Raw genomic sequence first — 25,905 nt, 5'->3', positions numbered from 1 at the left:
GTTGTATGGGCTTATGCAATCTACTATGATGTATCTAATATCAACCGTTTTTGTGAGGGGGTTTCTCCCAAAACAGTTCTTAACCAAATAGTTCCCATTGCCTGTACCCTTTCTCCTGAGAATCCAACCAGATCTCCGGAGTAAGGTTGAATGGCCTTGTCGGATAAGTTCATTTTTTGAAAAGTGGAGTAAAAGAGAACATCGGCACTACTACCTGGGTCTAGTAAGACCTTTCTTACCAATAGGTCTCCCACTTGCACTGAGATGACAACAGAGTCGTCGAGGTTTGGGCTTGCTGATTTGCAATCCAAGGCTGTGAAAGTGATTTCTCCAGTGGGTGCATCCTTGGGTATAAAGGTCGTCCCCTCAACTGCCAACATTGCTCTGTAGCTTCGCTTTCGAGCCGAGCTTGTTGTACCTCCACTGGCGAAGCCACCTGAGATGCAATTTATGACTCCTCGTGGCTGGCTTTGGTTTGTCCACTGTTTTTTGTCATTCTCCTCCTTCCCTTGGTTAATCGTTTCTGGTGTCTTGATTCCTCCTCTATTCTTCCTCCCATCAACATATTTGTCTAAGAGTCCTTGCCTTGCCAACCGTTCCAGTAGGTCCTTTGCTGCTACGCAGTCATCTGTTGTGTGGCCGAAATTTTGATGGAAGGCGCAGTGCTTTGTTCTGTCCACAAACCTCTGATCTTGATAATTACCTGCCCTGTTTGGAGGTTTGATCATCTTGGCGTGTAGAATTTTCTTTATAATGTCTTCCCTCTTTGTGTTGAACCGGGTATAGTTGTCAAACTTTGGGTTAAGTTTGAAAGGCTTCTTCAGCTCTTTGCTGCTTTGTGATCTAAAGGTCTTTTCTTCTTCCCTTCTGGGTTGTTGTTTGTCTGTCTTCCTAGCTTCCCGAAGCTCTTCAATCTCCATTTGGCCAGCAGCTTTTTCTCGGAATTCGTCTAATGTTTTCGGCTTTGATACTGCGATCGTCTCTTGAAACTTGCCAGGTCTGAGGCCGCTTTTGAGGGCGTGTAGGTGGACCTCTGGGCTCAAATCTGGAATCTCCATGGTTGCCTCAGCAAACCGTGTCATGTAATCTTTTAGGCTCTCGTGCTGCCCTTGCTTGATGGTGCTCAGATAGTCTGTCCCATGCACATATATTCTTGACGCAGCGAAATAATCGATGAAGGATCTCGCCAGTTCTTCAAAAGAAGAGATTGAACCTGCAGACAACTTAGAGAACCAGAGTAATGCAGAACCATTTAAATAGGTAGGAAAAGCTCGACAAAGTATGGGCTCAGAGGCACCATTAAAAAACATCATAGATTGAAATTTTCTGATATGAACGCGAGGATCACCGAACCCCTTGTATGGTTCAAGGGCAGTAGGTAGCACAAAATTTTTTGGCATTTGAAATTTCATGATGTCTTCTGAGAAGGGGTTGTCTATAGTCAGCTTCTCTTTTGGCGGGGTGAGCTTTTGAGATTCCGTGTCATTCTGGTTTGAGCTCTTGGGGTCTCCCTCACCATGTTTTACTGTCCGGTTGTTGGACGACAACTCGGCTATCCTTCGGACTTCCGCTTGGAGCTCAGAAATCTGGGCTAAGAGCTCAGCTTGCGTGGGTTGCTGCATTCTGTTGTCAGCCATTCTCTGAGATTCGAGGAATCCTGAAAAAAGAGAAGAGAGAGAGAGCACAAAGCTAAAAAAAAGAAACTTAGGTTTAGTGGGGTTGTTATTTCCTCGGCCCTACGGTGGGCGCCAAATATTCCGTCCGAGATACCCATGCCGACCTCCTAGCGATCTGAGCTTTTAGTAATTTCAGATTGGTAGTGCTGCTATTCGTCGGGGCGAGGTATAGGTCGGCTCTCTTTCAAAACAACGCGGGTGGAACACCTGCAAAAGAATCTCCGACGCTCAAGTCAGAAGAGGTATTCAAGTAAACCGCAAATAAAGTAAAAGAAAGAAGAATTAGTGATATTGTGTTGTGCTTATGTGTGTTTTACTCTGTTGCTTCGGTGTTGTTTATATAGATAGAGAGGCCGTTGTGCTCAGCATCTGATATGTTGTACTCTTCCGCAGATCTCTCCGTGGTTAGTTTTTAGAATCTTTTCTGTTATTGGATGATCTGTTTCCTGATTCCTAGCTTTTGTGGTAGCCGTTGTGTTTGTTTGGGCCGAGGTTTATGGTCCACATCAAGTAGAAAAATTGAGAACGGCGTAACATATAACGTAGTGCACAATTCAATCGATTGGATAACACAACCAATCGATTGAATTGTGAAAATCCATATTGCTTTGAAGACTTAAATCAATTGGGTAACACAACCAATCGATTGAATTGTGAGACCTCATATTGCTTTGAAGCCTTCAATCGATTGGGTAACATGAACAATCGATTGAATTAGAAAAAATCCACATTCTAATCATTGTTCAATCAATTGTGTAAAAGTTACAATTGATTAATTTTTGAGAAAATTATACTATCGTCCAACATTCAATCTATTGTTTTGTGAAAACTTGAATTCCAATCGATTGAATAATGGAAAATCTGAAATTCAATCGATTGTTTTATTAATCCAATCGATTGATTTTATAGGAAACACGATTTTATAGTCCTATACGAATGTAATGGATCAAAGATTGCCAAAAAAATTATTACGATTAATGGAAGATCTGATTCGTTATTATTTTTGTCTTTTATTATGATAGATAAATGATAATATAATAATTTATAAAATAAAAAAAAAGATTTTATAATTAAATAATATATAAAGATTAATTTGTAATTAAAATTAGATAATGATAATTTAGCAGTTATTAAAAAACTTAAAAAAATATGTTTTATTATGGGACCATTTAATGGTCCATAATCCTTTACCATTAATCCTGATAAAGACTTGGTATTGGTTATATGAACTGTCCTGTGAGCTGATTTTGGAGTTCACTAAGGATTAAATTCTTGACCTTTTAAATCTAGAACTCTGACACCATATCATGAAACCACTCATCCCAAAAGTTTAAGCTGATAGGAAAAGATAACACTAATAGTTATATCTCTAATGCTAAATCGAACGTTCCTAAACCTTCATTGTACGCATTGTACAGATATTCCATCAGTTCTCTATACTTCCTCAAAATAAAATGGGATTGGAAAACGGCCATATTCGTTGCACCAAATGGAAACTTCGCAATCTTAACCTTTTTGGAAGGGCAAACTTGATTTGGCATCATTCCAATTTCCAAAAAGCCCAATAACCTTTAAATTGATGCCCAATTTTAGTCTCCGTTTGGGTCTTGTAATGCCATTTGTTCATCCTTTAATCAACGTTAATATTTCCGAATATCGTCACGACAAGCATGAATTCGTACACGTTTTCTTTCCAAAAAGCAAAAATATATAGAAGCTCTTTTGCTTGATGAAGCTTTTATTATGAAGCTCTACTGCCAAGTTATCAATGATCCCCTGCTCTTATTTCTTAAAATGCTTAGGTTGTGAGTTCCAAGTTCCAACCAAATGGCTGGAAATTTGAAAGTCGAAGATTGAACCTCATCAACAATATATTTCTTATACAAAGACTATTTGTCATGGTTCGTGTTATATAGCTTGGCAGGCATGCTTGTGTAAAATTTATTTGAAAGGAGAAAAAAAAATTTAATGTTGTATATAAGAAAATGGAGACCAAGCAAACTTTGCATTAGCCCAAAGAATGGAATGTGTTGGTAAAATAGGAAGCAGTAATCATATCATTTTCTCAAACTTTTCAAGCTTCTTCACCCTTTGCATGGATCTCAGAAATAGTGTCATGAAAACACCTGCATAATATGAGAAAGTTGTTACGAATGAGACACATGATTGATTTGGTGATTTGAACAATAACGTATAATATACAATGAAAGTGACCTGCACCAATGAATGATCCATTTGCAATAGCCCCATTGCCTTGGCTGCTTAAAGTGACTCCAATGTTGAGCAGTGTACCTCCAAATACAGTATACATAGTAGCCATTTGTAAAATTGTTGCTTTCCTAGCTGCTCTTTCAGACTGCCATATCAAGTTTAAGAAATCAGCATAACCGTCTACCTCCTAATTACAAATACTTCTTCAAAGTGTGTCATTAATTTGCTGACCTCGAGCACCCGCACTCGCAGTTTGAGATCCCCAGTTTCAAGTTGGTTTGTAAACTCTTCTATTTTTTGAACTCTGTATGGCATTGACATGGTGTAGGATCTTGCCTGCGGATATTTCAAAAGCCTCATCATTGTCAATTTAAAGCGGATGAACAATGGCATTATAAATTAGAATGCTTCACATCATATGAGAGTGGTTGCAAGTAAGTTGTGATACATCATCTGCTTGCTTCCTTATCTGCTCTACGATTTGTGGCCCGGTTTGCCGCCTCTGCCTTAAATCTAGAAGTTCTTGTGCATAGGGTGCAGCAATCTTTGCAAACGAGAAATCTGGATTTAGTGTGTACCCTATGCCTGTCATAAACTTCCAAAGTTAACTAACTATTTAAAAAAATCAAAGCTATCATTAGCGTTTGTTTTGAGGTACTGGGACAACAGAGATTGAGAGACTGAGATTCAGTATCATGTTTGTTGGTTCAGAGACTGGTACTAAAATTTCTGTCTCTGTCCCTAAAATTTCAGTATTTCAGTACCTCCAAAAAGTAAGGACATAGGAGACTGAAACTTTTAGAGACAGAGACGGAAACTTTAATAACATTTTATACCTAAAATACGCTCATTTCAATTAATTAATTCCAATTTTACCTTTTGTACAAATTAAATTAGAATTTCATTCTTGTTTTAGTTTCTGTCTCCCACTTTGTACTAAACAGAATACTGAGATTTATTTCTGTCTCTGTCTCTTAGTCTCAGTCTTTTAGTCTCTGTCTCTCCACCAAACACTACCTAGAGATGTATGATTATAAAACAAAGGAAAAAAAAAACCTTCAAGCGTTGAAAAGGCCCTGAGAACAAAGGTGAAGGTAGATGGAAAACGGAATGGCTGGTCTTGTGCTATAGCAAATAGATCCTGCCACAGAAATATAATTTTGATTTCGAATAACCGAGCAAGAACAATTATTTTTGCATCAATAAAACAATCAGCTGAAGGAATAATATAATATTGAGATACAAACCTCACCAATGGCAGAAAATGTCTGTGCCTGATCTGGTGTCTGGTTAAGCAGATTGTTCAAGAAAAACTGGACAGATCTTCTTACCTGCAAGCCAAATGCAATTATATGAACCATAACGTACACCTCAATTGCTTGTTAAACTAAATAATCAACTTAAGTTTCTTACTGATGATAAGTCCCCTGTAGGTTGAAGTGCTCCTAGGTCTATGAGGCTTTGCATTACCTGCATCACATATATGTAAGATTCTATTTTCTTCTTGGTGAAGAAAGAGCATCACCGGACAACAAGTACAAGAGTTCAAGACCTTTTTGGCGTCTTTTTCGTAAACTGCATAGAAAAGTTCTAGCAGTCTCTCTCGAGTAAAAGATTTTATCTCCCCCATCATCCCAAAATCATAATAAATAAGTGCTTCATCCACATCAATAGCCAGATTTCCAGGATGAGGATCCGCATGGAAAAAACCAGTCTTCAGTATCTGCAAAACAAAACTGATGATTCATTCCCTCATTAATCAAAGCCAGTTTAGAAAAAGGGTGAAGATTATGAACCTGAATCAAGTATGCCTCAATAGCACGTGATGAGATCCTTATCGGATCACAGCCACGCGAAGTTAACACATCCACTTGATTTATCTTGATGCCTGTCCCACAAGTAACAGTGTCATAAAAACCAATTTCATTTGACTTAAAGAAAAGAAGCCAGAGGTCAAGATAAAAACCTGGTACATACTCCAGTGTCAGCACCTTCTTGGCAGTGTAATCCCAATATACCAACTACAAAGGAGAAACTTGGTCAAGTTAAAAGAATTTGATTACTAGTTATTTTTAAGTCTTTAGTGTTGCTGCAAGAAACATACAGGTACTCGAACCCACTTCACGTTCCGAAAATCTCTGCGGAACTTGTCTGCATTCTTCCCTTCGTTTATGTAATCAATTTCTTGATACAGAATCCTGCAAAGTAACATGTTCTACACATTATATGTATTACATAAAGTGATGAAGGGAAAAGGCAAAATTTGTTGTACTAGATGAAATATTGTTGATAATAATATCTGTCCCTCCAAGATTATTACTTACGTTGAACATTCTTCATATATACCAACCCAATCTCTAGTTGGACCCCCTAGAGTCTCACTTCTCTGAAAATACTCTGCAATCAGCTTCAAGTTTTCTGAACAGAACAAGAGAACTTATCAAAAAATAGCAAACTAAGCAATGCACTAGAGAGTAGAAACTCCATTACTGTGTTTTACACCAATTGACATTGTACAAACAATTAAAATCAGGACAACTTACGCAAATCAATGTCGAAAAGCTTCTTCAGACCAGGCCTTTGAACTTTGATGACTACTTTTTCTCCATTATGCAGGATAGCACGATGAACCTAAACAGCATTAAGATCATTACTGGTTCATATCAATCCTGAGAGAAAGTAAGCAGCAGGCTGATCTTATGCTACCTGACCAAGACTAGCAGCGGCTATTGGCCGATCTTCAAACTCCCTAAACAGTAAGCTAATGGGAGCTCCCAATTCACTCTCAATGAAGGTTTTTGCTTTCTTTGGAGAGAAGGCAGGGACCTTGTCCTGTCAAGAACAATCTTATATTCAGAATACATTGATCTAAGCATCAACACTTACCATTTCTTGTCAAAGAATCTATACCTGCAACTTTGCTAGCTCATCCACAAATTCACGTGGAAATAGATCTGACCTTGTTGATGATAACTGCCCAAGCTTGATGAAAGTTGGACCAAGCTGCAACACACGCTCCCTTAACCACGACGCTGTTTTCCGCCTTCTGCTTTTCTAAATAAAAATGTAACCAAACAAATTCCAATCAGCAAAAAACAAACACAAGTAAAACAGTCTTATGTCTGAATCTGAGTGATGCAAGAAAGTTAAAATTAGTTTTCTAGCAGCACTGATTAATGAAGTGTAAGAACCAACCTGTTTATCTTCTGTGAAGCCTCCCACATATGCCCATTTTGCATTGTCCAATAGAACCCGAATACGCAAAGAAATCACAAAAGACCAAACATCAATAGATCTCTGCCAAGAACTGTAATTCTCATTAGCCCAACTGAAGCCTTCGTCCGAGGGCAAGACCTTGAGCTCCTCCAGGGGTGGAAGTTCTTCAGAGGTTCTTGATTTCACTGCCTTCGTCAAGGGTGCGTTAACATCTCTTTTTACAATAGTTGCTGCTCCATTAACTTTTTGTTTTGCACCATTCACTGTCTTCACCTTATTATCTGACAGTGTGCTTCTCTTCACTACCTCACTTGAGGGTACCATTCTAACAGCTTTTCCATTGGTACCATACTTTGAATTTGATGCAGGCAATTCTGTCTGACGCATTACAACCAGGAACCTAGGATATGCATCATTCTCTGATGAATCACGCTGTGCCCTTTTATTCTTTGGAAGCTTGGGATTCGAAATGGAGGATGAGAAGCTGAAGGAGTCTGGTGTTCTTCTATGATTTGTCAACTTTATATGGTGACAATAGCAACCATGCAAAGCCATTCTTATTAATGAATTGACCCTTCAAGAAGCATCAGCATAAACAAACAAGACTTAAAGGATGATTAGGTGAATGCATCAAAATCAAAATCAAAATCCAAAATAATTTAACAAGACAGAATTTATCATTAGCTGAATTTTTATAGCATATTTTTATTCAGTGTCGCAGCAACAAGCTTTGTACAATTTAATTGGGGTGAACATGATTTTGGGGTTATAAGATAGAACATGTAATCAAATAACTAAAAATAAAAACTCACTTATTACTTAACTAAACTAATATACCATTACTATTTGATAATAATAATAATAATAATAAGGTTACTCACGTTGACTAAAATGTTAACATAAGATACATGTGTCCACATCTTAATAACATGATACATAACAGATATTGATTTATTTAGAATCAAGCAATGATGTTTACCAGAACAGCCTTTGGATCTGAGTGAAGACGGGCTTAACAGGTAGGTGCAGAAAGGAAAAGGTTGCTCAATTTGCAGAATGGCACTGAAACTTGATCATTTGCGTTGACTGCTATATACGTGGGCAGAGGCAGACGAAGATTACTGGGAAGTTGTTGCTTCAAAGTTTCAACGCCAGCAACAAGAAGAAGTGGGGGGAACTGATATTATTTTTTCTCAAATTTCGGTGGTGAGTGGTAACGACAAAGAGGAAAGGTGGGGTCTCAACTACTACCAGTCATGACCCTTGCTGCGTGTAAAACTCTTACACCATTTCCTTCCATCGTCTTTCGTGCAAATCTAGCCACTCTTTTACCAAATTATTCTATTTTCTTTTATTGACTCAGAAACAATATCAGCTCAGTTTTTTGTTTTTATTTATTTATATGGTTTTGTTAGAAACCTTTTTTTTTTAATTAACAATCTGTCAATAAAATAATAAATAAATAAATAGTAAATATTAATTAAGTATTTAAAAAATATTCTTTTTTTCTTTTTCTTTTTTTTTTTTGTACTACGTGGCCTGCAGTTAATCAGAGATTGAAGCAAATCCAAACAGGAGGTAAGAAGTTAAGAGAAACAGAAAACATAGGAAACAATTATCTAGTATGTAGTAGTACTAGGAATCTAAGATATTTTTGTTTGTCAGAGTATTACTATCTAGTATCTACTATGACATTCTACAGACTACTAGGTCTAGCAGGGCCGAATCATGGGCTTGGGCTTTAAAAAGTGAAAAGAGAATAAAAATAAAGCGGGTAAGGAGTCGTGTATGGCTGATATGCAAAGGGAAGTGGTTGTAAACTCCAGATTCCAGAAATGCACGTGCGGCTTAAAATGATTAGTATGAGTATTGTGTACAATGTGAAGATAGATACTAGATTTTTTTTTTAGTTGCCACGATATCCCTCAGTCCGATAGGCCAAGGACTAATCCGTCACGGATCGGAGCTCTATTTAAGGGTCTCTCACTGGCCAATAGATTGCTACATGCACAAGGCGAGATTCGAACTCTCGACACTTACTTAAGCGGACGAGTGAGCTGACCACTCGACCAACCCAAGTTGGTTAGATAGATACTAGATAGTCCTGAGTCCTGAGCATTAGTCTCATGTTATGAATGGTATGCAATTGGCAACTCTCTGACTCAATGCTGTTGGTGTAGAGCTCTCAGGACTCAACCATGATTACCACTGCTGCACCAACCACTACTATTCCCCACCAGCAACCACCACCAAATTCCATACCCTTCAAACGCAAGAGACTGATACCTCTCACCTTCTTCTTTTCTCTTCTTACCCCTTCCAAATCCTCCTTTCCTTTCTCATTCTTTCATCCCATACTCTTTCAATATGCCAATGCTCTCCCCATCTTTTCTCACTCTTTCCCTTCTCTTCCCCATCACAGCCCTTGCCCAAAACAATGCAGAAACTACCTGCCAGAATACAAATTATCAGATTTTCCTCCCTCCACCATACCAAAATATATCCTCTACCATATGCAAGCCTGTTTGGAATACCTATGAAATGAGGGTCAGTTCATCTTCCATTACAATTTTTTTTTCTTTCTTTTTTCATCTAACCAAGTATATATACTCGTTTATTTTACACCTTAGCAGTGATTCATGATGAGCCAATTCTTTTTACCTGATTTCAGAATGTAGCAATAATTTGTTTCATTTAAATGTTGACTTGGTTATACAGTACACCAAGAATGGTGATATCACAACTATCATACTATCTGCTCCCTACACCGTTGGGTGGGTGGGAATTGGATTTTCCAGAAATAGTTCCATGGTTGGTTCAAGCGCAATGGTGGGATGGATTAACAAGCATGGTCACACTAAAATTAAGCAGTTTTATTTAAAGGGTAAGAAGCAATCAGAAGTTATAGCAGGCAAAGGCGAACTACCTCTAAATACTGTGTCTCCTGCTGTTGCCACAAATGGAGCTGAAATTTATTTGGCATTTCAGCTCAAAACGGAGGTTCCATATGGAAAGCAGCCGATTTTATTGGCCTTTGGTACTAAGACTCCACAAAATCATCACCTCTCAAAGCATGATGACAGAACATCCATCATATTTGATTTTTCTTCAGGTGCAATACATTTCTCTTTCACTCTACCAGATAATCATACATTAGGAATCATAGTGAAAAACTATTTGACATAGAATTGAATTAGCCACTATCTTGATATGACCTATAAAATTGTGTAGCATATCCTGTGCAATAACTTTGAAGTAGAAACTTGATCAGAAACTATATATACTAGTGGCAGGTCCACAAGATCCAGCATCAGATGGGTTGATTCTGATGAGGAGGAACCATGGAATAGTGGGAATAATAGGATGGGGACTAATCCTGCCAGTAGGGGCAATTGTTGCCAGATACTTGAGGCACAAAGATCCCCTTTGGTTTTATCTCCATTCAGTTATTCAGTTTGTTGGATTTGCATTTACACTGGGCACAGTCCTTCTTGGAATACAGCTCTACAACAACATGCATGCTCACATACCAGCTCACAGAGGCATAGGCATCTTTGTCCTTGTGCTAACTATTCTTCAGGTCTGCTACTCATACACAATAATACTCAATGATTAGTCATCTGTATCTATTACTGTTTCTAATTGCTATGTGAGTTCAGATACTGGCCTTCTTCTTGAGGCCAAACAAGGATTCCAAGTATCGGAACCTTTGGAATTTGTACCACAGTTGGTCTGGAAGAATGGCACTTTTCTTTGCATCCTTGAACATAGTACTGGGAATGCAAGCGGCTGGGGCAGGGAGTGATTGGAAGATAGGTTATGGATTCCTTGTTAGTATCATAATCATTGCAATTGTCGTTTTGGAAGTATTGGCATATTTGAAAAGGTCAGAGAAGCGTTCACTTCATGGGAGTTTCCAAATGGACTCAGTTCCAGATCCTTCCTTTCCAAATAATTTTTCCAAAGGTAAGTTCTTCCCTTGCTTGAGATATGTAACTGAAATCTCTGCTAAAGAACAATCATGTTAGTTCTTTAGTTCTCTATATCTTATACCACTTTGATGAAGCAGGGTGAATGAATCCTTTACTTGCAGTGTCAAATGTTCCCATTCAAGCACAAGCAGGCTATGGAATATGATCAATGGTCTGTAATTGTTGACCTATTCTTGATGTATATATTCAAACAGCTACAAGTTTGACAAGGTGCAGCAATGTTAGGCTTCCTCACTTGAATTTGGTTTGTTTTTGTGATTGAGTTTTCTGCTATTGCTTGGTCAGAAATGTAATGTTGTGTTTACAAAGCTCTTTTGGCATTTTTTTGGGATGTAAACATAGAACAACTTAAGAAGCAGATTGGTCAGTGATAATGTATAGGAGCAATAACATATATTGCTTTTGTTTTGTTGAAAACCTTTCCTCTAAACAATTGGGGAATTATGTAGTTCCGATGCTGCATTAAGAAATGATGAATTTGATTACCATGTATCATCCATCACACAGTGTGTATGTAAGATTATTAAACCGTTTGCTCCTTATAATCAACTAGTATTTTTACCAATGTTCTGAAAATCGAATTAGACCGGCCGGTCGAACCAGTTCAACCGAAAATCGACAAAGAAAATGATCCAGTTCAATGTGTAAAACCGCAAAATTAAAAACCGTTCAAAAGTTGCTGAACCGACCAATTATCGACAGGTCGGATCGGACCGGAACCTGGCCGGTTTGCAGAAAACGACGTGGTATAGCCGTGGTATAAGCTAGGTGTGTCATAGATTTTACATTTAGATAAATAAATAAGTGTAATTATCCGTGCATGATAAAATTAAAATTATAATTTTAAATTGTTTTGTTAAAATTAATTTAAATTATAATAATTTGATTAATAAAAAAAGTAATGAGTTATGCATTGTTTGTTTTTTCTTAATTTAGTGTTAATTGTATTAACTCTAAAATAGTTATTAACCGATTTAGTAATTTACTTTTTTCAATAAATCAGACATATATATTGTATGTGACCATAAATAATCTAGTAATACTTAAATCCACCAACAAATTATTATATGTGTAAGAAGTAAGAACATTTTAAAATCAGCTGAAAATAAACAACAAATTATTAGAAAATTCTAATGCAGAAAGTTCTCCAATAAACAATAAAAAATTTAATTAAACCCATTAAATAACAACTCAACATTATCCTTTGATGCCTGCAAAATATATACCTGAAACAATACTATATCAATGTTAGTATACAAAATTATATGATTAACATAATTACAAAAATTATTTATTAGGAAAATAAAATAATACGGATTTTCGTGATAATTCTAATGTTTTCAAGTTATAAATGTACAATAAGAATGCATTATCATTAGCATCTAGAATTTGTCAATTTTTTAAATTGATAATAATAAATTTTAATAAATTAATAAATTTAATTAAGAGATTTCGTTATTACCTTTTCATTATAAGTTCTCAAAAACTTCTCTATATACCACATTTATCGTGCAGTTATCTTCCTAGTGTCGGTGATCTTTCAAAAGCATTCGCAGACCATCTTTACTCGTGATAATCAACGTATGACTTATATATTAACTATTTCATATCATATGACTTATATAACCGTGCTCCCAATTATTGTAGCTAAAGAAGTCATTATTATTTTTGATTTGAAATTAAATGAGAATAAATTTAGAGATACTATTTTATTTGGATTTTAGGGTTTAATTGGTGCTACACTCAAATATAAATAGTAACTTTAAGGTTTTAGTTTCACACATCAAAGCCGCCTCCGTAGCTTTTTTTTATTAGAGGAGTTGTGATTCAGCCCTATCAAAAATTTTGGTTGAGGAAAATCAAAAAATTAAACTCTCTCAATTATACTCACGAATTCAGGTACGGTTTCGTGCTCACAATTATTTTTTTTTAATAATTTAATATGAATAGTCTTGGAGTTAAAAAAATCAAAAATTTCGAGCACGAGTTACTACAAAAAAATACCTATATTTTTGCATTTTAATTATTTTTTTTGGAAGCACTTCAACAATATGAAAAATCCTAGATTTGAGATTATAGACCGATCCAAAAAATTTTAGGAGTGAGAACAAAAATATATACACTAAAATAAATTTTATCAAATATTATTAATTATATAAAAATATAAAAATAAAAAAAATCAATAAACATTTTTATTCTTAAAATATTATTTATTATATATAATTTTTAAAAAATATTTTTTTATTTTTAAATTTAAACTTAAAATATTTTAATTAAATTATAAATAACTTGCAACAACAAACACAAGCTTTATTTTAAATTTATTGATTGAATAGTAAAGGAGTAACTCTTGGGAAATTCTCATTTTAGATCAAGAAAAAGATGAAAATGGTGTATAAGACACAAATGTAATATATATATATTGATTTGGTAAAAAATGTAACGTGACGGAAGCCATTTTAAAACTGAAAATGCATAGAAATTTGATTGGAAGTGGATGTGATAGTATTCATAAAATAAGAGAATAAAACGCGGGAGTATTGTGGTGTTGTATGACGCAAATTAATTTTGTTATGGAGAGTGAGTAAGTGTTGGACCACGTTATGGAAAGAAGGAGAGTTTTACCGGCATGTGGTGTCAAGCACATAGAAATTGGACCGTGCGAGGGGTAGGAGTACAACTCGGACCCAGCGAGTTGTTTACCTTATTCAAAAAAACATATAATAATCAAAACGTACTCTCCGATTTCATTTACGGTAATTATTAAAATTTTATTCATTCACAACTCGCAGGGTCCGATAACTTTGATGTGAACTTCATGTACTCTCTCCATGCAAAACGGACCCTCCGATTTGCTTAAAAAAAATTTAACAATACTAAAATTAGATGGTCCGATTTCTTAACACCAAATCTAAAAAAAACTGTTCCACAAATTAGTCTAACACCTTTATATACCATAATCACGCACAACACAATTACAGTTTTCATATCCAAAAAAATCAGCCGTTGTATGAAGCTTGAGATTATTTAAGAAAGAAAGAAAGAGGCAGCTAAAATGAAACGGAAAAGGCATTCATTGATGATGAAATTGGTAGCTCTTTTAATATTGTGGTTGGTGGTCATTCATTTCGACGCTCTTTCATCTTCATCTGTTAACAAAAACGTGTCCTTCTCTCCCTCTCCCCTTCACTCTAATCTTCAATTTCATTTACACGTAGATACACAAGTTTTTCACCAAATTACCCTTTCCTTATATGACTATCTGATCTTATAATAATAAATTAATAATATTCATTTTTCAGCAACTTCAATGCTTTTTCACTGCGGCTTCATTTCTTCCACCGAGGAACCTTCTTGGCTCTGAACCTCAACCGCCAGCCGCCGGAGCAGGTTAGTCTTATTCAACAGTCATGTCAACGGTCTTCATTTTCCGTTATTCTTCATCGTATATAAAAAGGTAATTTTGCATTTAAGGTGTGTTCATTCCAACAGCTAAGGAGAAGAAGAAGAAGAAAATGGGAGAAGGAGGCATTGAATTGCTTAAAGCAGAAGAGGATAAACACGGCGGAGTTGTTGTCAACGTGGAAGTGGAGGACCCTATAGAGCCTCTGAATTTCAGTTCTTGGTTGCAAGCTTCAATCTCGAATTGGAGCCAACAGGGAAAGAAGGGCGTGTGGATTAAGCTTCCCATAAAACATTCAAATCTTGTTGACACTGCGGTGAAGGCTGGATTCAGATACCACCATGCCGAACCAGATCACCTCATGCTTGTATACTGGATTCCTCATTCTCCTGATACCATCCCACAGAATGCTTCGCACCGTGTTGGTATTGGTGCTTTTGTCATCAACAACAACAGAGAGGTACTAACAATCTTTCTTTTTCTTTCTTTTCCACTTTTGCATTTTCTGGATTCCTCTTGACTTGTTCCATTCAAACTTCAAACTTCTATCTAAAAGACCATAAACTATGTTGGTCCTACAAGCTGACACGTAAGCGTGTGTACTTGTCAAAATTATGCGGCAGGGTCTATCTAAGTCTTGTATTTGATGAAGTCGTAACCTATATCTGTTGTACTTTATTTTCTGAATAATTTTTCTTGTTTCATTTGAATAGATGCTTGTGGTTCAAGAAACTGATGGCAGATTCAAAGGCACCGGTATATGGAAGATGCCTACAGGAACTGTTAATGAAGTAAAACAAAATGATTATTCATGTAATCATGAAATTTTCTATAGTGTTTTTGTACTTTTCTTAATACATTTTAATTTTATTTGCAGGGTGAGGACATATGTGCAGCTGCAATTAGAGAAGTGAAAGAAGAGACAGGGGTAAGCAACATGCACGCACACAAATTAAATTTGAGAAATGTTAGCCTATAATTAGGATCAATTATCATTACTTAGCATATCTGAATATTTATTATAGAATATTATGTCTTTATTACGTCTTTATTTGCCTTCGGAACAAAATTCTACAATAAATACACAGATATACTATATAAATATAAGTGATCCTAATTGATCCTAATTACACGCTAACAAAAACAAAAGTACTCACTATTCAGTAATTTAATGTGGTTTACTAGCATACAAAAACTATGAGGCTTGCTTTTGCTTACCATGTCCATGTTGACAAACTTCAATGGAATCCTAATGCCACTGATTTTTATCATCCTTTCAGATAGAGACAGAATTTGTCGAAATCTTAGCATTCAGGTAAGAAAATTAGACTTCATCAACCAGCATCTGCATGTTCATACCATTTTGCTGTCCAAAAACTTAATTTGATAATATGTATGTATGGCGGCCTTCTTATTCACTGTGTTTTTCTTTATGGAATGATTACCAGGCAAAGCCACAAATCATTCTTCCAAAAGTCAGATATGTTCTTTGTTTCCATGTTACGTCCTCTCTCCTTTGACATCCATAGTCAGGCTTCAGAAATTGTGGCATCTAAGGTATATATATATGCTTTGGTCAATTGAAATGAAATTCATTTTCAGTGGAGTTCACAATTTAAACACTCTAATGTCACTTTTCTTTCTTTGAATTCAGTGGATGTCTATTGAAGAATATGCAGCCCAGTCTTTTGTGCAAGAACATGATCTCTTTCGCTTTATTGCAGAGATATGTTTATCAAAGTTGGATGGAAAGTACACTGGTTTTTCTAACCTGCTTACTACTACATCTTCCGGTAAAAATACCTATCTGTACTTCAATGGCCATGATGCTAGCAACCTGGTAGATTCCAAGAATCAGCAAGCTTGATTAGCTCCAAATTACTCTCACATAATGACTTTAGCCTTCACTTACTAGTGACCTTTACTTCAAGTTAGAGACATGCCTGATACAGTGATACTTACAATGCAGACTTTCTGAATGTTCAAATCTAGCTCTAGTCATCATATTCAAAATTTTCATTTGTCCATCAATCTATATTCTTTCACGTTACTTTCTTTGCATTATTGTTTATGATATGTGGAGGATTGATTTGTTTGTTTACTTAGATAAAGAAACAAATAATTGAAGTGGCAACCTTTTACGTACAACTTTGGGATTTTTATAATTGAATGCATGTTATTATAGCCAAGAACTAATTAATGTTAAAGAAAATTCATTGCAAGGCCAATTATGCACATAAATGGAACTTCAAATATACAATACATTCAAATTAATAAAATTGGTAATCTTAAAGAGAGATGAAAAATAAGTATTTATATGTTGCATCACAACACAACACAATTCTAAGATTTCTACCCTGTTCACAAGCCTTAATTCTCTGCGTATCACATGTAATGAATTGAACCCTTGACAAGCAACAAAAAGGAGTACTATCACATGTAATGAATTGAACTCTTGACAAGCAACAAAAAGGAGTACAAGTACGGCAGGTAGAATTGAATATGCTAGGCAGTAGGCACAAAACATAACAGAATGCTGCAATAATACATGGAGGCTACCTTGTCAAGATGCAGGCTACCTTGTCAAGATTATTGCTTGCCTCAACATTGGATTACAGTCCCAGTCATCTCCCTATTTTTTTTTGTTTTCTTCCTGCCTAATAGATCACTTTCGTTATTTGAAATGGTTAGAGCCTAAAAAGTTCACACCATTCAGTTATCATTCTTATGTACTCTTGTCTTTATTTACCTTCTATATTGTTTATCAATGCTTTGATTAATTATGATGCAGTTAAAGTCACTTAAAAGTCCAAAACTAAAAGAGACCCCAAAGTTCAAATGCATGAGAGGCCATAGAAAGTGACTACAATGACTCCTCATTAGTATATGAAGGGTTTCATATACTAATTAATTAGTATACGCTTAATAACCCCTTCCAATAATGATAGCAAATTCTTAAGTTCTAGTATAATATATTTTTTAATTTCTTTTTTAAAAAAAAAAAGAATACTTGTTAATCAATAATCGTGATGATTACTTTAACATAGCTGGAGTCTCCAAAGTCAAAAGCATGGGAGATCCTAATAACTATGATTGCTTCGTGTATCTAAAACGACATAATCACCTAATAATTTGACATTTTTGTATAGCGTTTAATTAACTACTCTGCTTTTCTATTTCTTTACTCCAAATTATTTTTCTACTCATTGTGATAGGTTTTGTTATGAAATGATAGAATATAATGCATGGCGTATTGGTATACTATGACGATGTCTTTTGACTAAATTAGAATGAATTTATGGCAAAGCTAGAAGTTAGTGGTGTGTGCAAGGGCAACAGGTAAAAGGCATTAAAAATTAAAATAAAAAAAAACTTTGTAAATGTTTATATTGATACATCCCAGCTGGCAGCTAGCACAAACTGGATCTACCCACACACAAAAGGACCAATTAAATAAAAATCATAAAAACAAACAAATATAAACCTAAGAAAAAAAGAAGAAGAAAGAAAAGGAAAAGGAAAAGGACAGTGCCTCTCAAACATGTGGGTATCACTGTTTTATTTCCTTCACAAATAATATAAAATTAAAAAAAAAAAGAAAAAGGAAAAGAAAAGAATCTTTCTCACATTGACATGGGGGCTTGGAAGCTGCCGACACTCCATTATGCAAAATGCAAATAATAATTAATTAATTAACTATAGAACCAAATTTGCAATAATTAAACTGAAAAACAGCATGCTGAATCTGGCAGCATTGCTGTCAGCAGCGTTATCATCAGCAGCCTTCTGATCTTCCGAATCGGACTCTGGCCCATCTGCCGGGGCATCAGCCGCCGGCGACGCCTTCTTCTTCTTGCCCTTCTTGGAGGCCTTAGGGGACTCTGCCGGCGCATCGCTCTCCTCCTCCTGACTCACCTTGAAGAGTTCCCTCGGCATCAGAACCTTGCTGATCTTGTACGCAACAAAGGGGTCTTGGTCAATCAGTGTCCCCACTATGCTCGCCGTATCAACCTTGGTCTCAAGCTTCACATCTTCCCCGTCATTCTGCACCGTGAAGTCGAACTTGTTCGCTCTTTCTGTCGCCAAAGTGTTCATAACCCCGTTGTTTGACTTGAGCATCTGCAGCGACTGGTACACGGGAACTCCGTGGTACAGCAGCACCGATATCTTCTGCGCGTCCGTGAGGTTCTTGTACTTGGGCATGAAACCGCTGACGGCAGTGTCGGTGGGGCAGAACACGGTCAAGCCACCGTCCACGCTGTCCTGAAAAGTTGGAAGAGCCTTGGAAGGTCTGAGCAAGTCTGCGAATGACTTGCAACCTTGCTTGGACATGATGTTGATGATGTTGATCTGGCTGGGGGCGGCGGTGGGTGCTTCTGCTTCGGCGGAGCTCAATGCGCTGCTGATTTCGAGGATGGAGATGTTGTAGGGGATTTCTTGGACGGACTTCACGTAGAAGGAGTGGAGTCCGTCGTTGTCTTCGGAGGCGAAGCCTACTTTGCCGCCCTTGAGGTTGGTGATGTTGACGTAGCCGGCAGTTCCGGCGGCAGTGCCAGTGGCCTGGAACATGGAGGAGACGAGGGTGGTGCCGTTGGTGATCTGGTGGAGCTTCTTGGCGCCGAAGTAGTCGACGAGGACGTGGAGGGAGAGGACATTCTTGAGGGTGCCGATGGAGAGGTGCTTGTCGAGGAGGGAGGACATGGCGGAATTGTCGAGGGCGAGGACGGTGATGGTCTGGCGGCGGTTGATCTCGGCGGCGAGGTGTGTGAGTGTGAGGTAGTGGTTAAATGTGGAGAGGCTGGGGTGGGATGCCAGAATGCGTGTGATGTTGTGGCCATTGGCCGTCGAAGAAAGCAGTGAGAAGAGCAGCACTGTGACTGTGAGGGAGAAGAACAACACCCTTCCTTGCTTCTCCATTTTGGAAGTGAAGAAGATTCAGGAAGTGGTGTGTGGTGTATATAAGAAATGAAGAAGCTAAGATTAGTGATGACTGATGAGTGAATGAGTGAGTATGTACTGACAAGCATTGCCAGCTTGCCATTAATTAGGTCCTACATGGACATGCTTCACATTCACACTGCACCCTTCTTCTAATTACCATTACCAAATAATGACGTGTCTAGCCTCTCACATTTTACGTGTAGTATGTATTTCCCTAATCATAAAATCAATAATTCAATATATATCATTTAAAAACTTTTAGATTTAAATATAGAATTGATAGATGAAAAAAAATGGAGTAGAAGAACTAACGTTCCCTCCACCGACGCTCTTAGACACCTACCCCACACCCGGCCCGCATAATGCTCTAGATAGCAGCATCTAGCTGTGACATATTCTTTTTCTTTGTTTTGCCTGCATTATTCAATTTGTAACCAACCAACCTTATTAATATAATTCTTTTACTCCTTAGCTTAGCTACAATTACCGAACCATGCATGGTTTTCTGTACCTTTCAAAATTTTATTATATTTGCTGCAAGTATTCTCAGGGTTTTCATTTTCATCTTCAGATTTTTAGTAATTTCGATTTTAGACCACAAACTAGCTCGTGACCTATTTATTATTATTGCACCCAGCCAACCAACCAACCAGTTCCTATGGACTTTAACGAAGTAGTTCAAACGTACACAGCAGAAAGAAATTTTATTATTCTTGTTCACGCCTAATATTATGTTATACTATTAGCAAGGGGATCATAATAATGCATTTGAAGTTTGTGATAAAACAAAAAGGAAAGTTTTATGAGAAAGAATCGGATGGAACATTTTCAACTTGCTGCTGTTAAAATGAATGTAACATGCATTTGTGGAGATTCAGTTAATTATGTGTTGAACATGTTAAAAGCATTTATACTCATGTGTTGGCGACAAAATCATCTCCGGGGACCGACATCTTTTGCCAGCTGGGATAAGTTTGGGTCAAATTTGATGAATAATAATAAATAAAAGACTAAACTTGAGTGAATGAGATGGACAGCATCAATAATTGTTCAAATATATATAGAGAGAGATAATTAAGTTGGTTGATGCATGGTTGTCATGGTCATGGAGCCACCACATGTGGAATACAAAACCATCCAATGGCACGAGTGTGGGACCCCCATAATTGTACTGGTGTCTCAGACTATTCAATAGTGAGCAATAGAGTAAACACTTAAACAACAGAGTATGACCCAAGAAAGTACCAAAAAGCTTAACCCAAGGCAAGAACAAGTGATGTAGATCAGATAGATAGACGATGCGTTTCTTTGTTTAGGGTTTTGGGATAAATAATGAAATGTAAAATGAGGTGCTGCAACTGCAACAATGTCAGCCAAAAGAGATAAGGTGGTTAGGATTTAATAAAGTTTGATGACTGCAACAAGGCAACTGCCTCTCACTAAAATACACATGAAACTTGTGACCTACATCTATCTAGCTTTCATCACTTTGCAAAATGCACTTAACTTGCTTTCACATTATCTGAATAAAGGGATCCTTTTTGGTTTTTTGGACATTGTTACATGAATTGAATTTGACCAAAGCCTTTTGTTTTTGGTCAGGGGACCGAAGCCTTGACCGAAGCCTGGAAGCACAATTTTTCTATGTAACTCACTATTTTTTATTTTTTTGGTCCATAACGCACATTTTGATGTAACGGAGACCATAGTGGGCTGTCAATGGCAAAATTAGAATTTAGAGTACCGGCCCGATTGGTTCGGTACATAAGCATAAGCTTAGATAATTTGGGCTTGAAGTCCATTATTTCACTGAGATATTATTTTTACATGGGTTAAGCACCCACATCCCAGTCCATAAAAAAAGGGACCCACATTTTTTTTTTCAGCTACGTCCTACTGGTTAAGGTTGATTTATAATTTTATATTGTAGTTTAAAAAATAGTATTTTATAAAAAATATATTATATAGATAAAAAATATTATTTGTACACCAAAATCAACCACTAATATATTTGTGTATAAATATATATGTGATTTAATTTATTTTTAATGTGTATTTGTATTCTAACATGTATTTTATACTGGTGGCTAATTTGGTGGCTGATTTTGGTGTACACGACTACACGTATAACTCTATATAGATTGCTTATGTTTGTATACAAATATTATTTTAAAAAGAATTCCGCTAGGAAGCCAATGGAGTATTTGTACAATGTGTACAATGGGCTATTTATTTGGCCTAATATGAGTTAAAAAATAAACATCTAGGATAAAATATTACTAATTTCTCAAACACAATACATTCATACTATCCAGAATAACCATCCAAGTACAAGGAATAATAAACATCTAATATCCTACTGAATCGAACATCTCTAAACCCCTATTCTACATACAGATACTTCGTTAGCTTCCTATACTTCATCTTTTAAAAATCCTCAAAAGTGGTATTTTTATTTGGTAAATATACTCTAGCTATCCCTCCATTAACTGTTTTGAAGGCGAGTTACTATGTGACATATGTGCATGTGAGGAAGACAAGTAGTAAGAATTAGGGTTTTGAGTAGATGAATGAATATATGAATTTAAGCTAGAAAAGGGTGAATCTCTGTGGGTAAAGGCAAGCTTGTAAGAGGAGTAGTATTAACCTATTTGTAAATCCTTTTAGAATATAATTTAGAGAAAAGCTGCAAGGTGGCCAAATGCTGAGAAGATGGTCGATCAGATATATATGGGAACTACTTTAAATTTAGACATAGTTGTGGTGTTTTCAGTTTTCACACCATGCAACCACATATTAATTCATTGTGACAAGTGTAAGTGTAACACCATCTTATCAAAAAGTCTCAAGTACCCGGATTTAATGTCTCCCTCCAAAATTCAACATACATATCGTAACTTAATAATTAAACAACAGGAAATAATAAACTAATTAACTAACTAAATCATCAACCAACCAGTAGTTGTTATTGAAACCAAATCCAGGATTAGCTACTAGTTAGCACCCGCATCATGCATGATGATGATGATTAGTTGGATAAATATGTTACTGTAGCACTAATTTAGGGAGTAGTAAATATGTTTAGGAAACGAAATTGATGATTGAAAAGGAAAAAAGAGTATGAGAGGAAGCAAGTGATGGGGCCAGGGGCCGGGTCTGAGCTGGAAGGCAGGTTCGATCACTCATTCCTTTTGAGGATTTCCCCTTTTTCTTGCAGTCTAGAATGTTTTCAAATAGAAATTTCATTATATGCTGTCTAACTCATCTATGTGCTTGCATCTCATTCTTGCTGTATATCTATCATTCACAAACTCATTGAATTCATTCAATCCCATCAATTAGGAACAACATACATTGCCTCTTTCAGTTATTACTATAATTATTGCCACTATTTACAGCTAATTAAGACCGTGCTTTAATTTAATTCGTATCCAAAGTTTGTGTGGCGCAAAAGTAGCTCACAGTAGTGTATATATAACAACATTAAAACTTATATATAGTAAGTATTACACTGCAAATGGAACCAAATATATCCACCAGATGAATATATAAAAAAAAAATGAAAAAGGAAAAGGAGTAGTAAAGGCAGTTACTCAAGTTTGAAGAGTATATTAAACTTGATCAGGCTTTAATTTCAAACCTGGAGGAGTACTTAATGGAACCCATGGATATGTCAATCTCTATCAAGTTTTCTTCCTCACTCACGTCATTATTAAGTTCAGATAAGAACTCCATTAGACTCTGATGATGGCTGAAAAGGGCCTCCCTCCTCTTCTGCTGCAAACTGTAGTAGTTCCTGTACAGTGGTTCTTCTTTGTGAAGCGCAATTTCTATGAGGCTGTCCTCATCAGAGATTGATCCATCTGAGCACCAATCCACTTCTTCAGAGTCCTCACAAGTTGGCACCTCTTGTTCTTGTATCTCATCAGCATCTTCTTGAGGAGGAGGAGGAGGACTAATAAGAACCTTTTCTTCCACTACTACTGGTTTGTGCCTTGAGAATAGTAGAGTGTAGAAAAGAGTAGAAGAGAAAAGCAGTACTAGAGATGTGTAGAGGATAGAAAAATATCCAAATGACAGCAGCACCAACAGCGAAAAAGCAATAAGGATCACCATCCATGAGGGAGCAGTAGTACTACTCTTGATGAGTATAGAGCAACAAGAAGATAGCATTTGATTGCTCATATGATGCACAAAAAGCCTATTACTCTTTAAAGATAAAAGGAAAGAAACAAATAGTGATATGAAAGGCACTTTAATGAACTTAGATTAATCAGTGGGATCAGATCAAAAGATAGAGAAGTATAACTGTCCTATTAAATGTTCCTGAACATCAAGCATGGACTCATTAGGGTACTCCCTAGCTACTAGTTGGAATGATCTATCTACTTTACACAACTCAAGTCTATTCTCTATTTGATCTTCCAAACTGATGCTATGGACATAGCTAGGGCTACCAAACACTGCACTTTAGTGTATGTTGAATTCAGAAACACAAAAGAGGGCTAATTAAGCACATCTACTAATAGTGAAATACGTGTTTAGGAGGTTGGAATGTGAGAAGCCATGTGCTAACATCTGAGCTCACCACATGGCATCTCTTCTCCATATTCCAATGCCACAAATTAAAATGTAACCTAATCTATCTTCTGCAACCCAATTAGCTAGCTAGCTAGAAATTACTATTATAAGGGTTGCAAATGGTTACATAGTTGCATCTCCAATACTCTCTGTCGTCTCTTCAATTTCCATCAAGTAAGGGAATACTACTTCTTTTTCCCAAGATATTAAAAACAACAAGTTTTATTGATATTTTTGCATTATTAGAAACAGAAATGGATTTAAAATGTTTAGGGTTTAGTTGATGATTGGATCGTTAATGAAAGTTGAAGCATAGCTAGTACTAATGCTTCTCTTTATTGCAGCAAAGTACAACCAGCAACCTCCGCTTTGGATGGCACCACAAAATAAAAAATGTTTTTATTACGGGGACCTTGCCTCCTCCTATAAATAAATAAATTAAAATAAATGCGAGTTTTTGTCAATATTACATCAACTGCTTTCCAAACATTTAGAGTGACAAAGTTGAAAATAAATACATAAATCATTTATAAGTACTACGTACATACAGCTAGCTATACTTTCTTAATGAATAATTCGATGAGATAGGTTTATTCATTATTCTTGGAAAAGGCAAGAGATTGCAAGTAGACTGGCTAGGGAATGTTTCCTAGTAATTCATTGTGACTTTCAATTCCATTCATTACAAGCTTAGCTTATATATGTGAGGGGACCATACTATAATCACAATAATAATAATAATAATGCTCCATGCCTCTCTGCATTGATCAACGTTTCCTTTCACCCTTCACTCTAATAATACTCGTTTTTGAATTCAGAGCTGACACATGTAATCCTATATAATAAAATCAATAACAACCATATATCTTCCTTTTTTAGCATTTGCAATTATAATGACAGTAGTGCAGTGGAGCCAGTGGATCGGAAGAGAGCAATGCAAGTTAATGAAATGCTAGCGAACCAAGAGGATACCAACAAAAAATTAGCCAAATGTCTTTGAGTGAATCTAAAATCTCTATGTGGATGGTGTTTATGTTAGGCATTAGAATGTTTCTTTTTCATACTAAAGATGTTTTTTTATATATTTTATAAATTTTTTTATATACTAAGAATCAGAATTGTTAGAAGTTCTGTAATTTCTACCCCTATTTTTCTAACATATATATCATTCATAATTTTAATTTGAAGTGAAAAACAATTAATATCAAATATTATAAATCAATTAAATTATTTATTTTTTAGCTGATCACCTCTTGATTCTATATATTTTTTCCAAGTTAATATACTGTTTATATATATATATATATATTTCTCTGCCAACCTTTATAAATACTTATTAGGACTATACTCATCATGAATATTAGTATATACTATATATGCTGTTGCTCTCTTCTTCTTGTAAGAGTTAAATTATGTGTTAACACTTGCTGCTTCTAATAATATATGTTTATCATATCTATCATATATTACTAATTTTATAACTAAAATGTATCATATATTATTTTTTATATTATGATTAAAATCAAATATTTTTTTCTAAAATTAATAATTTTTCTCCTTTTCTCTTTTTTTATTTCTCTCATTTTTTCACCGACTCTAACTCTTTTATATATCATTATCAATAACTAATTAATAATTATAAATTTAACAATCAAAATATGTAACATGACATTCTCTAATTGTAATTATAATTAAAATTGAAATATTTGATATTAAAATTGCAATACAATTATATTATATTATTAATTTAACAATTAAGATATGTTATATGACACTCTCTTATTAAAATTAAAATAAAATATTGTTTTCCAAAACTAATAAACTTTCTTTATCCATCATCTTATCTACCTCTCTCTCACTCTCTATTTCTCTCTACACTTCTCAC

General features: G+C 35.8%; 5 protein-coding genes across 13 annotated transcripts; 2 read left to right on the top strand and 3 right to left on the bottom strand.

Annotated features, from left to right (window-relative positions):
* Positions 1 to 3,438: 3,438 nt before the first annotated feature.
* On the bottom strand, positions 3,439 to 8,493 carry LOC107609103 (Protein kinase superfamily protein). Its single transcript, XM_016310939.3, has 17 exons — positions 8,083 to 8,493; positions 7,083 to 7,677; positions 6,798 to 6,941; positions 6,594 to 6,719; positions 6,431 to 6,518; positions 6,212 to 6,305; positions 5,992 to 6,085; positions 5,854 to 5,908; positions 5,684 to 5,775; positions 5,440 to 5,610; positions 5,301 to 5,357; positions 5,135 to 5,218; positions 4,944 to 5,028; positions 4,336 to 4,472; positions 4,119 to 4,223; positions 3,891 to 4,032; positions 3,439 to 3,802 (listed from the first exon to the last, which is right to left on the bottom strand). The coding sequence occupies exons 2-17, from the start codon at positions 7,656 to 7,658 to the stop codon at positions 3,729 to 3,731; spliced, it is 2,124 nt and encodes a 707-aa protein (XP_016166425.1). The 5' UTR covers positions 7,659 to 7,677; positions 8,083 to 8,493; the 3' UTR covers positions 3,439 to 3,728.
* Positions 8,494 to 9,182: 689 nt separating this feature from the next.
* On the top strand, positions 9,183 to 11,660 carry LOC107609802 (cytochrome b561 and DOMON domain-containing protein At3g61750). 4 transcript variants are annotated; one of them, XM_016311832.3, is made up of 5 exons: positions 9,183 to 9,650; positions 9,822 to 10,215; positions 10,391 to 10,683; positions 10,763 to 11,069; positions 11,197 to 11,660. In XM_016311832.3, the coding sequence occupies exons 1-5, from the start codon at positions 9,471 to 9,473 to the stop codon at positions 11,238 to 11,240; spliced, it is 1,218 nt and encodes a 405-aa protein (XP_016167318.1). In that variant the 5' UTR covers positions 9,183 to 9,470; the 3' UTR covers positions 11,241 to 11,660. The 4 variants fall into 4 exon arrangements, with proteins under 4 accessions (XP_016167318.1, XP_016167320.1, XP_016167319.1 ...); XM_016311834.3 differs by having other exon boundaries at positions 9,224 to 9,650; positions 11,173 to 11,660; XM_016311833.3 differs by having other exon boundaries at positions 9,327 to 9,650; positions 10,397 to 10,683.
* A 2,412-nt stretch (positions 11,661 to 14,072) lies between these two features.
* Positions 14,073 to 16,545, top strand: LOC107609859 (nudix hydrolase 2). 6 transcript variants are annotated; one of them, XM_088493480.1, is made up of 8 exons: positions 14,073 to 14,309; positions 14,398 to 14,485; positions 14,588 to 14,958; positions 15,212 to 15,289; positions 15,376 to 15,426; positions 15,779 to 15,813; positions 15,947 to 16,055; positions 16,153 to 16,545. In XM_088493480.1, the coding sequence occupies exons 1-8, from the start codon at positions 14,151 to 14,153 to the stop codon at positions 16,363 to 16,365; spliced, it is 1,104 nt and encodes a 367-aa protein (XP_088349606.1). In that variant the 5' UTR covers positions 14,073 to 14,150; the 3' UTR covers positions 16,366 to 16,545. The 6 variants fall into 6 exon arrangements, with proteins under 6 accessions (XP_088349606.1, XP_088349607.1, XP_088349610.1 ...); XM_088493481.1 differs by having other exon boundaries at positions 14,136 to 14,258; positions 14,570 to 14,958; XM_088493484.1 differs by having other exon boundaries at positions 14,148 to 14,206.
* Positions 16,546 to 17,854: 1,309 nt separating this feature from the next.
* On the bottom strand, positions 17,855 to 19,703 carry FLA2 (FASCICLIN-like arabinogalactan 2). The gene has a single exon (XM_016310865.3). The coding sequence runs from the start codon at positions 19,413 to 19,415 to the stop codon at positions 18,195 to 18,197; it is 1,221 nt and encodes a 406-aa protein (XP_016166351.1). The 5' UTR covers positions 19,416 to 19,703; the 3' UTR covers positions 17,855 to 18,194.
* A 3,209-nt stretch (positions 19,704 to 22,912) lies between these two features.
* Positions 22,913 to 24,047, bottom strand: LOC107608568 (uncharacterized). The gene has a single exon (XM_016310329.3). The coding sequence runs from the start codon at positions 23,622 to 23,624 to the stop codon at positions 23,061 to 23,063; it is 564 nt and encodes a 187-aa protein (XP_016165815.1). The 5' UTR covers positions 23,625 to 24,047; the 3' UTR covers positions 22,913 to 23,060.
* Between the last annotated feature and the right edge of the window lie 1,858 nt (positions 24,048 to 25,905).

This window comes from Arachis ipaensis, chromosome B7 (assembly GCF_059453495.1).
Source record: "Arachis ipaensis isolate K30076 ecotype BB chromosome B7, ASM5945349v1, whole genome shotgun sequence".
Lineage (NCBI taxonomy): Eukaryota > Viridiplantae > Streptophyta > Magnoliopsida > Fabales > Fabaceae > Arachis > Arachis ipaensis.
Note: the sequence above shows the minus strand (reverse complement) of the source record. Positions and strands in the feature narration are given on the sequence as shown.